Below are 13,724 nucleotides of genomic sequence, written 5' to 3'. Positions count from 1 at the left end.
GGGTTTTGTTTGTGATTTCTTGAGCTGAAGAATGATACTACTTAAAGTTACTTTTGGGTTTTCGCGGGTAGAGGGGGAAACGGGGCAGTGACTGGGACTTGGGGCAGTGTTCTATTGTTTTAATGAGATTTTGATATATACCTTATAATGCTGGAAAACTGGATCGTTGAGCAGTGAGTTACAGGTGAGGGAGCAAGAGAAAGTTGGTGATTATCGGAAATGGTTTAGTTTCTTATCCAAGTTAAGTCTTTTTCGAGATTGGTACATGAACTTAGTAAGAGATTTTTGATTTTTCGTTAGTATCGTAGGATAAAGTGCATAACAGGCTGAGGATCTATAGAGCTATAGAGCTATAGAGCTGGATCCCTTGATTCGTAGTAAGCAATATTAGTAGGGACTTTTCGCTCCCTGTGCGAGTTGAATTTATGCTAATTAGACGTTTACATAAGTAGGCCAAACATAACAGTGTCTTAAAGCATTTCCATTTAAGCATTTCGCTCAGTGTATACATGGTAAAGTAATCGAGATATAGAGATACAGATAGCAGCCGTACATGGGTGTAAATATCGAGTAAATATCATCGTGTTCAATATAATTTCGATTCATGTGGAGATGGGTAGTACATAGAAAAGTTTCTTTTTGGGTTTCTTCTTCTGAAGCCGTTGAATGTTCTTTTGGTTGTTGTTTTTGTTGTTGTTGTTGGTTGTTGTTGTGTTCTTGTGGGTCGGGTATACACGTATAAGATGAATATATATATATGCATATATGTTTATGTATATATAGATGTAAATATATGTGGGTACTACACTCATATGTCTGTTCAGATACGTTTATAATGCAATGAGTCCGTGTACGTTTCTGATTCTGATTCTGATTATGATTCTGGCTTGGGTGTACGTGTATATAGCGGGGCTAATATATCTTTGATTTAGCAGCTTAGCAGAGGATTACAGTTCTCTATATGAAGGTCATCTAATGGGCAGGAATGAGTACAGTTTTTCGGGCAAAAAGGTACAATACTTGTATATATCTTCGATAGACAGATCTGGTTTGATAATAGCGCTAAGCTTCTGCGGCTGGACAAAATGCTCGAATAGAAAATATAAATGAAAAGTCAGAAAACTCTCACCTCGGTTTTTGGTCGCATTTTATAAAAATAAAAATCGTTTTCGTTTCTCACACTACCAAAAAATATTGCACAATCGGAATCTAGAAAATATAACGCGCTTATCAAATATAAATCGTATATAGCATAATTATCTGTATACTCCTATAAATATAATATATATTTCCAGTGTAACCTAAGTTTGCTTGGGCAAGTTTGCGAATTCTCGTGGTTTACATTAACATGCAGACATCAAAAAGTTACGCAATTTTAGTTTGTATATAATTTTCGGTTATATCGTTAGGGGTGACCATATCATATGTCTTAGATTTGCTTTTGATTTCAGCTGCAGTTGCTGTTGGGCCTCAGATTTCCAGCGTTGGTTTTACACGAAAGTGGATCCTACAGGAAGACAGCTTAAGAAAGCAGACAAATAAAGTGTAAATTGTAAAGTAAAGGAAGACTTCAAAGGGTAGCATATAATATAGATGTGTAGCAGGTGCTCAAATGATATAGATCAGTAGGTTTGGAACAGAAACGCATATGGGAACTATCTTAACCAACGCCTCAGATATTTGTGCGCCCTTTATAGCCAACTTATTAGCTTAGTGATGGCTGCAAAGCAACTTTAGCTAGCTTAGATTGTAGATTGTGGTGTAAGTATTACATTTATCGTACATATGTATAGTATCATTGCTATTAGCACGTCTTGTGTCACCCAACTTAAGCGCTGCTATATCGTAGCTATATAGACCGCGGAGTACGAACTAAAAGTAGCAAAACTAGGCTAGAATACAGTTTGGTTTACTCTTTGGATGTGTGGCGCACTCGTCGACCCCGTTTGCTTATAAATTCGTTTCAGTTCTGTGGGGCGTCAGGTTGTTGGATGACTGGGTGCTGGTCTTGGTGGCCACAGCGCCGCCGGGAGTGGCCATCCTGACCCGCTCACCCACGCCAGGACCCAAGATCCTGCGCTGCAGCAGGCGCGCTGCTCCAGATCCTGGTAGCACCGCCCCGGCACTCGCACCAGATGCTCCTCCATGCATGGACCACTCGTTTTGCTTGAGGAGGAACTGCTTCACATTGTACTCCATCTGGGCAATGTCCACGTTCTGGGTGGTCGTGTGCAGCTCCGCTTGCACGGATCGCGTCTTATCCGTGTCATTGGGATAGTATTTGTAGTTGAGTATATCACACGTGGGCTGTTCGGGGCAGATGAGGGCCTCAGAACCGGAGGACGCGGACTCAGCGGGTGGACTCGAGTCGGCAGGTGGCCCACCTGCAACCGTGGTATATGCCACTGGTAGTCCCGATCTGCTTGTCCTCCGGTAGTAGGTGGTGCACATCTCCGTTTTCTTGGGCGGCACAGCGGTACCCGGCGGATTCTCTGGCAAGGAATTGCTGGTGATATCTGTCTTGGGCGAGAGCGAGTCCTCCGTTGATTTTTCCGGATAGCCGTTGGTTAGCTGTTGCGGCGTGGTCTTGTAACCGGAGTCCATCGAGAGCTTCTCGATGGATATGGAGTCCATGCGGTCCAGCGTGGAGTACGAGGATTGTCTTTCGGTTCCGGAGTTGGAATCACTGGCTGGCGGCGCCTGCTGCAGATTTCTTTGCTCCAGCTGCTGCGTATTATGCTGCACCCATTCAGCCACTCTGCTGAGTTGCTGGCGCCTGAGAAGGACACTTTCCTGGTAGTCGATGGCATCGCTAATGGAACTGGAGTTGGCCGAGTGTTTGGGTGAGTTCACACCAGGATTTGTGGTCTGTTCGCTGGGCTTGGTCTCCACTGGCTCCAGCTCGGCAGTTTCCACTTGGGGCTCGAGCACTGGCTGAAGGGCGACATTCTCGTGGGGAGCTGCTGATCCTTGCCAGGCTTCCACCACCGACTGGGCATTGCTCTCCTTGCTGGTGATAATGTCCTTGCCATCGTTGAGCTCCTCGTCCAGGAGCTTTTCTCGTCGCTTGTAGATCACCGGGGTGTAGGTCTCTATGGACTCCAGATTGTCCAGCAGGATGTTGCTCTGGCCATTTTGCTGTATTCGCATGGCACACAGACGCGGACCGCGGTACTTGGGATTCTCCGCCTGAGGGAACGAAATCAACACATTAGTAACTAAATACTATAAAAATATTTAAATATTCAAATGTGCCTTCCATCGGCTGCATTATACCTTGATCGTTTTAATGAGATTCCTGTTGAAAGTCTCGAACATTTTGGCCCCCTCGCAACTGCTGGTTTTGTTGCTCCACAGGCTCTGGACGCTTCCGGAGTTCGTGGACTTCAACTGAGTGCCCGATGGTGGGGCAGCGGGTGTAGTACTTCCTGGTGGAGCCACTGGAGCCACTGGTTTACTAGGCTGTGGCTCGCAGACATCCTCCAGCTTGGCAGGAACCACCAATTGCGGAGGAGGAGCTTGCTCCGATTCCAGCAGACTTGGTTGCGAGACACCCGACAGCAGAGGCTTACTGGACTCATCCTCCAGATCGCCATGGCCTACGCCCACGGCACCTGCTTCATATTTGCTTAGCAGTTGCAGGGCAGTTCCACCGCCATCCAGGAATCTCCTTTGATACCCACTCCGCAGCTGGCCCAGATTGCTCGTCTCCAGCAGATACTTTTCCGCTGCATAGGCACCCAAATGAGTGGTGGGATACATCATCGTGGAGGTGGTCAGCTTTCCATTGCCGTACTCCGTATTCTGACCCGAAAGCGCAGTTCTTTCGCAGAGTCGATGATGTCCCAGTATGGGATTCACCATGAGGTCATCCTTTTTGGCCGGCACAAACAGCTTGTCCATGTCGTTCAGATCCGAAACGGAACTCTTGGTCTCCGATATTACGGAGTCACTGGACTTGACCAGCTTCATCAGATATGGACTGTTGGTTCGCGACGGGGAGTTTAGATTGCTATGACATCTCAGACAAAGCTGGGTCAGTGGTTCATTCAATCCCGATCCTTGGAGCTGCAACTGATGGGGCGTTTGGGTGGCCACCGAATAGGAACGAGACACATCCGCCAGGACCTGCAGGTCCTGTTTGCTGCACTGACACGTATCGCAGTGTTTCACCTCATTCGCCTTCAGTTCGTCCTCCAAAAACTTGGCCATTATTGTGGGCGATATCATGTCGGGATTGGTTGCTTGACTATTATTGCTATTGTTTGTATTAGTTTGATTGTTGCAATTGTTACTGCTGCTGTTATTAACATTGTTGTTATTTAGAGTGTCCTTGTTGTTGCTGGTATTGTTATTCGTCGGTGGATTCGACTGCTGTTGAGGATTTGTGGTCGTGTTCCCATTAGCGGCATCTAGATACAAGAATATGGAAGTTAGTAAATCTCCTCTGATACTTGAAAGTTTTTTAGATATTTGCGGCTATTTAATTAGAATTATTTGGGGACGAACTAGATAATTATATATAACTTAAATTACAAGTAAAAATTTATACATTTTTATATAAAACAACAAAATAAAAAGTTGACTTTGTAATGTAACTCTAACAAAAAAGGTAATACCTAAAATGTTGGCAGTTAGAAAAAATATATTTCCAATAAATTCGGGTACAAAAAACGGATTTAACTAGTTTAATGCTGTTGTGGTACACAAAATGCCAGCAACAAAAGCATTTTTTGCCAAAATGTATCTCATCAAAAAGGCATGTATTAAAACCAACAAAAATAGGCCAAATTGATCAACAAAAAGTTTTTGGCCACATCCATGGCTTTGCAGCATTCTGGCCTAAAATATGCTTTCGGCACAAACATGTATATATTTCCAAGACCGAAACGAAAAACTGCAACTCCGAGTTATGTTGCAGTAGTTTCAAATTGTAATTATGGAAACAAAAACTGCATACAATCAAGCGAAAAAATTGGAATAATAAATACAAATTAAATTGAAATGCTGGCAATTAATGCAAATGAACAATAATCGAGGAGAAATGAATGGCAATACAAAGCACAATGATGTGGAATGTACGCAATTACGGGTAGAAATCAAATTGTAAACTTTATATAGTCTCTATATAAAATGCCAATCAAACCAATAAAATGGAAAATGCTTGTAAGTAGTACACATTTTGCAGAAATTTATAAATGATGGAATTAATTGTAAAACTATTTTAAGGGAATGAATGGGGCAAAACAATGATTTTCACATCTCAAATAATATTGTATAGCAAATAAAATGTGCGCGATAAACTATAATGAAATATTTAATGTCCGAATGTACCCTTTAAATGCAAATAAAGTATGTTAGGCTAGGGGAAGAGGACGAAATCATATTGTTAACTTAACGCAGTCTTCGTGATTGAATCCGGTGCCTAGAAAACGTAAATCAATAAATCAAATAAAAAATGTCGAACTCAGGCGGAAATGGGAAAAATCATAGGGCTCAACATGGTCTACTAACACCTACCGATTCCCCTCATCGAATAGACCATGGCCGTGGGCGGGAAGGGGCAGGCGGAGGGGGGCGGCGAGTCGGAGGCCGGAAGCACTTTATAGGAAGCAGTGGTGGCCACGCCCACTCCGCTATTGCTGCACTCGGAATCGGAATGGGAGTTCGTCTCCAGTCTCATGTACGCCGACACCTTCGATTGAATATCAATTGGTAGCTGTGCATAGAGAAAACATCATTTAGCCGCAGGATTCTCCCACAGGCGGTATACGATAGTCCATACACCACATTGCATACCCACCGATGACACTTTTTGGGACACAAAACTATCCGGCTTGCACTGCAGCAATTGTATGGCCAGGCTAATGTCGGCCTTGTAGCGTTCCTGGCAGGAAGAGAGGAGAGCAGAAAGGACACAGATAAGAAGGCGTCACGGAAGTGGCATAAGCGAGCAGCACTGCACTGCGAGAAAATTATTATACAGTGTATAGTAAATAGTTTAAGGTGTGAACTTAACTTATTGAGTTTAACCAGTAATCCTACTCTGGTAATTTCTACTAAAACTGTCAGCTCAAATGTAGATATTTTTGGAGCAACACCAAATTGTTGTCAGTGTGCCTGTGTTGGTGTTGGTGCGGTCGCTTGCTTGTGTGTTTGCTTGGGTTAGTTTGTGTGTGTAGCTTCTTGGTTCTTTTGACACTTTTCGTATGCAAATGTCAAATATGTTTGCTTTTCGTTTTGTTTCACTCGACTCCTGCCACTGCGAGAGTTCACTTGCCACATCTCCTGCCCCAAAAACCCTTTTACACATTGTTAGGCAAACTTTTTTCAATGGGTACTTTCCCGATTTGAGGGTGTAATGGGTTAGAAGGGATTTCTTGGGGCCTTGTGGACGTATTATTATTATATTTTGCACCCCTAATAGGTAGTGAAGGGACATACTTTTTGCTACAGATGAACCTAATAGCTCAGAGACTTAAGATCGTAACGTCTGAATAAAAATACGTGAAGTAAAGCCTCGAAATATGGTGCCCTAGGAACCCTTTTTACTTAACGTTGCAGTACACATTTCCAGGATACTTCAGTAACCGATATCCTTAACCCTCTAAGGACAACCATCTCAGTTCGCCTCGCTGTTGCTTTTGTGCATTTTGGTGTCAGCGGCAGAGCCTCAAAAAGTTCGCTCCTGTTTTGCCTTTTTGTGCCTTTTCTCCTTTTATTTTTGTAACACAGCGCACACACAACTCGCATACACGAGCAACTTTTAGATGCCTTTTTAAATTTTCACAAATGCGATGCACTCGAACTTGTTAAACAAGCAACAACAGCAAAGAAAAACAGGGGAAACTTGGGAGGGGGGGGGATGGGAAAGCTACAACTGCATTGGTGACCCAAATGCAACAACACCACAACAGTTACAACAATGGTGGCAACAACGGCTTCGGGGAAAATGGAAAATGCGGATGGCAGTAACGGCATTTTGCACCACGTTTACCAACACTTACACGCCCCGCCGCCCAACCATTTTTCCAGCTCTGTTTCGGTTGGTTTTCTCACGCTGCATTTTCACACTACTGGGGGGGAAAACCACACGTTGGAAAAATTCATATCATGGCATAATCACTTGAAATCACGGGGAGAACAGCTCAATAGTATGCTAGGAAATATTTAACCGCGAATATTATGAATTTACGCTTAAGCTGGTTTTAATTCATACTTCATTTCACCGGATGTACATAGATACCCTCGGAAGTGATGATAAGCTTTTTTTTTCGTGTACAGAAAACAAGGCAAAGCGGCGGGAAAAGTAGGAAAATACGAGTGAGACTCGCAAGGAACTGCGAAATGACGCCGCTTGCATTTTACGTTTATTTTGTCGTATTTTCCTTTTGCACGTCTTCCCTGGCATTTTTATTATTTTGTGTGCACTCCGGGGCACTGCGCTGCCAGCAATTTTATAAATAGAAAAATGCATAAAAATTGCATGAAATAGGAATGAAATAAATTCCAACTGGGAGCCGGAGGCGCTGGCATTGGGGGTGTGGCAAATGGCAAGTGGCAAGTGGCTCGGCTTGGAAGTGGCAGCTAAATAAGCGGATGCATTGATTGAACTCGAAAATGTTGATTGTCAGTTGGAGCAAAGCGTGAAAGTAATTTCTCTAAGCGGGGCATTACTGTGCTGGGAAATGGAATTCCACTTTCAATTCGCATTGATGGATTACAGGAGCAGCTTACTGGTATTTTCTTGTACTTGATCGCTCGTTTGCTATTATGATTTTCAGATTACTTTCTCTAATATCTTTTGTTGTGGAATCGTTGGCAGTCAAAGAGTTTTGATCGCCTTTGCAATGATTGAAAACCAATAGAAAAGTGGCAGTAAGTCGGCTACGTATTGCATACTTTTGGACATCTTGCGTTTTTCAGAAAACTCAAATGATTAAAGGCAGTCAGCCGCTTGAAACGAGGGATTTTATATATTTTTAGTGTACTTTTAAGGTTGCAATTGTCTTAGTTTATGGCACAGTGGGCCCTAACTCCCCAGATCGTATTACTTTGATCCCACAACAGTTTCGCCAGCTTGATTGACCTATTTTATCGCGGCGATGCGCGTCTCTTCAATCCATTTTAGTGGCGCAGCTGGAGCCGTAAATAAGCCCAGCCCGGAAAAGCCACCCCTTTTCATTCCATCAACTGCCATTGGCAGCCCTTCAAAAACCATTTGGCCAACTGGCCTCCGCACGTTCGCTGCACGGCGAATGCAAAATAAATTTCCAACTTTACACCCTTTAATGAAGTGCTTGCAGCACTGAGCTCTGTGCCTCGTATTCCAAGGACCTTAAATTTAAAACGTGCCACGACGGCCATCGATTCGCATTCGAATTGGTTTTAATTAAAAGCAAAGCTCCCTGCTACACATATTTAGCATTGCGTGATTGCAGCGCAGAGTGCATGCCAGGGAACTAATAAAGATAATTGAATCATTAGCGCGTGTGTAAGCTAATTGTATGCATTTAATTAGCAGCCCATAAAAGTACCCTTTCCCAAATGAACTTCATCTAAGCTCCATGTAGATGCTGGCACTACATCCAAATCAAACACCATCAATGCGGGATTAATTACGAGCGATGTGGCGAGAGGTAAGGACAAATATCATTAAAGGATATACTCTTTGATGGGGTTTTGCAGTTTGCAGGTGGGTGAAAATTGCGCTCTCGTTTTACAGTATTAAGGATTTAGGATTAAGGATTTTAGGATATTAAGGATAATTCATTTTTGGATATATCCCAACATAAACTGTCATCATACTGCATTTTTATGATCCTTTTGGCATTTAGTAACCCATAAGATACAATTAATTCGCCCATCAGATTCCCCTGCTAAATTGCATGCGACACGAAATGCGTTGCATACTTCGCGGCTGCAGGAAAAGCCTGCAATAAAAGAGGGAAAAACGAGAGTGGATGGTCGGCAGTAAAGGAAAAGCGGAGCAGATTCGTAGGCCGCACGTCTGATTGCCTTATGTGGCGCTGTTTGTGCGGCTTTTCTTCCTTTTTTAGGTTCCCTTTTCCGTTGGCTTAGAGCTCGTCACGGCTTTTGTGCAATTTCACGCTTGTTTGCTGACCAACAGCTGACCGCAAGCCAAAAGCAGAGCTCCTGGAAATAGGGAAAACGTGGAAATTCCGGCGCGTTGACATGCATGTGTGTTTGCCATTTGCGGTGGCTTTTGATTCGCCAATAAAACGTGCTGACAGGCGACATGGGCCCAAGTTTATGAATAGCATGCGAAATTGTCAAATAGCCGCGAGGTGTTAGCTTCATAATGAATAATAAATTCATTATGACCGGGCGAAAACAATCAAATTGGGCCAGAGCAAACTACACTGTCGAGTGCTGCGAGTTTTCGGTGCTGGGCAATTGCTAAAATCAAATATTGCATTGCAATTGGGCGGTCATAAACTATTTAAGTGCTTATGGCCCACTTAAAGTTGACATAAAATTCCACTTAAACACCTGACAATCGCGTTTTTATGGGCGGAGACTTTATGCTTAGAATAAGATGAATCGAATTGGCAGAAATATGTTTTTTGAGGCAATTAAACTTGGGTAATCAAATAAATTCCGTACAAAACTGAACATCAAGTTTTAATTAGAAGAACATGTGCTCCAGTACATGGCAACGAAATTAGCCAAACTGGTCATACATGTTTTGGCAATTTAAATTGCAAACATACATTTCTCCAGCATCTTCATTAACAACATTTCAGTTCCGATTAGGCCCGCATAAACGTTTAACCCTCCCCCAGCTGTTGGCTGGAAAATGGCCCCGGAAAAGCCAGTTGGAGCTCTGTTTGTGTCATTTGGTCCACGAGAGATTTCCGGCCCACAGACACACACGCACACAAATAAGCCCACATACATACATGTTAGCCTCTAACTGACGATGCATGTGCACAAATATTATGGTTAATTATGTGGCACAGTTTTCCTACTGCCACACAGTTTACGCTACTGCCCCACGCCCACTAAACACGGCAGTTTTCCCAACTCTAATTAACATTTTCTCCGCATTTCCACGCTTCCATTTCACGTTTTTACGAATGCGGTCTTGCTCGTCTTTAAGTTCGACCAACCGCAAAATCAAAACCACAAATGCAAATGCAAATGCCAACTAAATTATGAGGAAATTAATATCCACAGATGACAGCAGCAACAGCAACAACAACAACAAGAACAAGGGCAGCAGAATTGCATAGTAAATTAAGTTACTGCCAAGGGGGTTTTGGCTCAGGGGCGGCTGAATCTAATTAGTTGCTCAAAAGCCTTGCCAACGCAGCGCAGAAGAAGGGCTTAGTATGGTCGCTGGTGCAGTGGCTCCTGGGTGGAGGGGTGGAGGGCTTCAGTGGGCGGAGTGCAGCGCCACCCACTGCGGGTTGATTGCACCACCAAGTGGGCGGATGGACCAGCTGGATAGACGGAGACAGGCATTTGAGTTAAGTGAATCTGCATGTCATTCATGTCAGGACATTTAGTGCAGCAAGATGCGTCGAGCTGATGGCACTGCACTGCGAGAAAGTGCTGTGACTAAAATATTGAACAATACAAATAATAACTAAGTACAATTGTCTACTTCTAAGCAGTACAAATATTTCTTCATCACTCAAAGAACATAATCTAAGCACTTCTACTTTTTTATAAAGCTGCTTATGATTAGTTTGAGCTTGGCTGCATTCTGGCATTCGGATTTATGTGATTAATCAGGAGTTGGCTGCTCCAGCGCATGGAATTTGGACTACAGCTGCAATCCAAATCCGTGTAATCAGGAAAAACTGAGCTACATGTGTTGGCCGGAAATTCGGCTGGGCAGAAACACCAAGAAAATGCTGAAATGTCAACATTTCCCCATAAATACACTCGCCTTTGTACATGGACCCAAAAATTAGCATAAGCGTAAACATTGCCAAGTGGCATTTAGGGAGTAAAACAGGGGGAATCGAGGGATTGTGGACACTCTGCTCTTTTGGGCCAAGTCAAACATTTTGGCACTGCATTAAATACACAGAATTTGCACAATGCCCAAATGGAGGCAGACATGGGCGGAGGTGAAAAACGAGGGGGGGCTGAAACTACGAGCACTGCCAAAAGCAAATAAATTGGCCAAAAACCATCAGGCCCACTGATGATTGGCCGGTTTACTCTGCCCGATACCATACACATGTGTTGTTTTTTTTTGTGGCAAGGGTTTAATGCTCGCTTGTGCGTGGCAAATTTGTAGAATTTACATTTTTATTTCCCGGCCAAAGGAATATTATGCAACACATGGCGAGCATTAAAAGGGTTGCAGCTAATGAAGGCTAAAGGGCGCTGGATACCCTTAAGATGATTGGTAGGGCAGTTATGCCATTCATGGGGGTATAAATGTACATTCTACAATATATTGATCCACGTTTATATCTGTGTCAATATTAATATCTACGTAATTTCACCTTTTGTACTATGAATCGAATGAGAAGGAGACATTTATTTGGAATTTATAGCCATGATGAAAAGCACCAAAATAATGACTCAACCTATACGTATTGGAATACAATAAGCGCACCAAGTAAATTCCTTTTATGGGCGAAACTTGCTGGGAATGCAATCAATGCCATAAGACATACTCGTATATCAGCAGCTAAACCCGAATCATTTCGAACTTTTCACATTCCCAGTCACAAAGTTAATGTACCTTTTCCACTGCGCATATCAAAGTACGACTGCCTTTTGCTGGGTGGAAAGGCAAAACTAAAGCAAAATCATTGAAACTTGTATGGGGCGCATCATTTATTCATCACGCACAGTCTGAATGACAGAAGGACATGGTCGTACATTATTGTTAGCCACCCTCACTATATACACATTTGGTATACATATCCTTATTCAAACACTCGCACACATTCGAGTCGGTCAATCATGGAAATGGCCATAAATGTATGTGTGTAGTGTTTGCATTTGTCTTTTATGTTGCTTCGATTTGAAAATCCAAAAACCCAAGATCCTTTTGGTCTAGGATTGCGAGTCCATAGTTTGCCAGCTTCCTGACTTCGTGGAAGTCAACCCCAAAAGATAAAGCTAATCTTTTTGTCCTTGCGTGTGTTTTTGTTGATTTATTCGCACACTTGTATATATATATCTATGTGCAAGGACATCTTTATCACAACTTTGACCGCAAACAGAAAAGCATTTTAAAGCTCGTCTTCTTCAGCACATAAAATGCGAAGTGCTTAAATATAAAATCGAGTTTGGTTAGGACTTATTTAAATTTTCTTTCAAGAGGTCTGGTTAATGCCAGAGTGAGAAACCAGAACTTCTGCCTTTTCTTTTTACCCTCCTTTTATTTTCCTTTTGTGGGTTTGTGTACTTTTTTCCTTTCCATTTCTTACCAAAAGCAGATGTAATTATTTTTAATGAGCGACTGCAAAATTACACATGAAACACATCAAGGAGGGCGAAAGAAATGCTTATATGGGTCGAAGTGTGTCTGGCGAAATAAAAAGAAAAATGTCCCCTTAATTCAGGCAAGAAAAGGCAAAAGTCAGTGTGAAAAATGTGGAAAATCATCGTGAACGAGCTGAGCAAGAGCCCCAAAGGCCATCAAATCTTTCAATCTAAAATCTAAATATTGTAACATCATCAACCCAGTGACTTCATTAAAAAATTTCGTTTGGAAGTGAAAAACTTATTTCGGTTTTCGGGTCAAGAAAAGTTTGTGTGTATGTGTGAGCACTAATTTGAAGGCTGTGTTTTAATTAAAAAGGACAATATATTTGCATGACAGGCACAGCGCTGAAATGCCCCGAGACGAACGCAACTGACAGCTGGTCCATAAAGCAGCAGCAGCCAAGGACATCAGGATATCATGACGGCAGGACACTCGCCAGGATAGCAGGATGCCAGGATCCACACACAAGAAAATCAGTTAAGGTGGATAATGGCAACGACTGTATTATGACCAAGAGGAAAGTTTGGAACACAAAATGAATTGCTTAATTTATATGGATCCCATGATTAGCAGTCGTTTAGAAACGGCTCTGTGAACAAAATTATAGCCTACTAACCATTCTGTAGATTAGCTTTTTTATTTTTATAGGCCCTTTATTGAATCCGGAATTTGCGCAAATCAATATGCTCCTCGATAACTCAGATACCCATTGGCCATGCGGGAATCACGTCAAAATTAAATTGACGGATCGATAAAAAACAGATTTTCCATCAAATGCGTTTCAGCACAAAAAACAAGAATACACAATGTAATAAAATAAAATCAAAGGGAACGGCAGACACAAAAATAATGTAAAAGGCCGTCGACATTGCGTTCGAAGTGGTGAAAAGAACAAGCCGAGCGAGGAAAATGGGTGGAAAATCCGGGAAAAGCATATCACGATGAATCATCATGCAGCCAGTTGGCGCCAAATGCCAAAAACAATGCAACCGCGCAATGAAAACAACACAACAAATTATGATTTACAACAGGAGGAGGGCAATCCGAATAAAAAGGATACCACAAGTAGAATGGAAGGAATCACTGTAATTACAAAGGCCGAAGGAAAACTCGGGATTAAGTATACGCATTGTTACATACAGACGTGCACGTGTTGCAGGGTTATGAAAAGAGATTGTAGGCTTTACACGCGAAAAAACCAGAGTTATATCTTCAAGTAAATAGATTCTATATTTTGGTATAC

At 42.5% G+C, this 13,724-nt stretch overlaps 1 protein-coding gene across 3 annotated transcripts in view; it reads right to left on the bottom strand.

Moving 5' to 3' along the window:
- Window positions 1-66: 66 nt before the first annotated feature.
- The window catches only part of LOC6546254, a 40,034-nt gene continuing 26,376 nt past the window's right edge, over window positions 67-13,724 (bottom strand). For 2 of the 3 annotated variants that reach the window (XM_015158320.2, XM_015158321.2), the window contains exons 3-6: window positions 5,804-5,887; window positions 5,515-5,719; window positions 3,277-4,412; window positions 67-3,189 (exon numbers count right to left, since the gene is read on the bottom strand). In XM_015158320.2, the coding sequence (XP_015013806.2) occupies window positions 1,951-3,189; window positions 3,277-4,412; window positions 5,515-5,719; window positions 5,804-5,887 (2,664 nt within the window). In that variant the 3' untranslated portion in view covers window positions 67-1,950. The remainder of the gene's footprint in view (window positions 3,190-3,276; window positions 4,413-5,514; window positions 5,720-5,803; window positions 5,888-13,724) is intronic. The other variant, XM_026976464.1, reaches the window with a different exon arrangement.

Source organism: Drosophila erecta, unplaced genomic scaffold, assembly GCF_003286155.1.
Source record: "Drosophila erecta strain 14021-0224.00,06,07 unplaced genomic scaffold, DereRS2 tig00000021-arrow-pilon, whole genome shotgun sequence".
Lineage (NCBI taxonomy): Eukaryota > Metazoa > Arthropoda > Insecta > Diptera > Drosophilidae > Drosophila > Drosophila erecta.
Note: the sequence above shows the minus strand (reverse complement) of the source record. Positions and strands in the feature narration are given on the sequence as shown.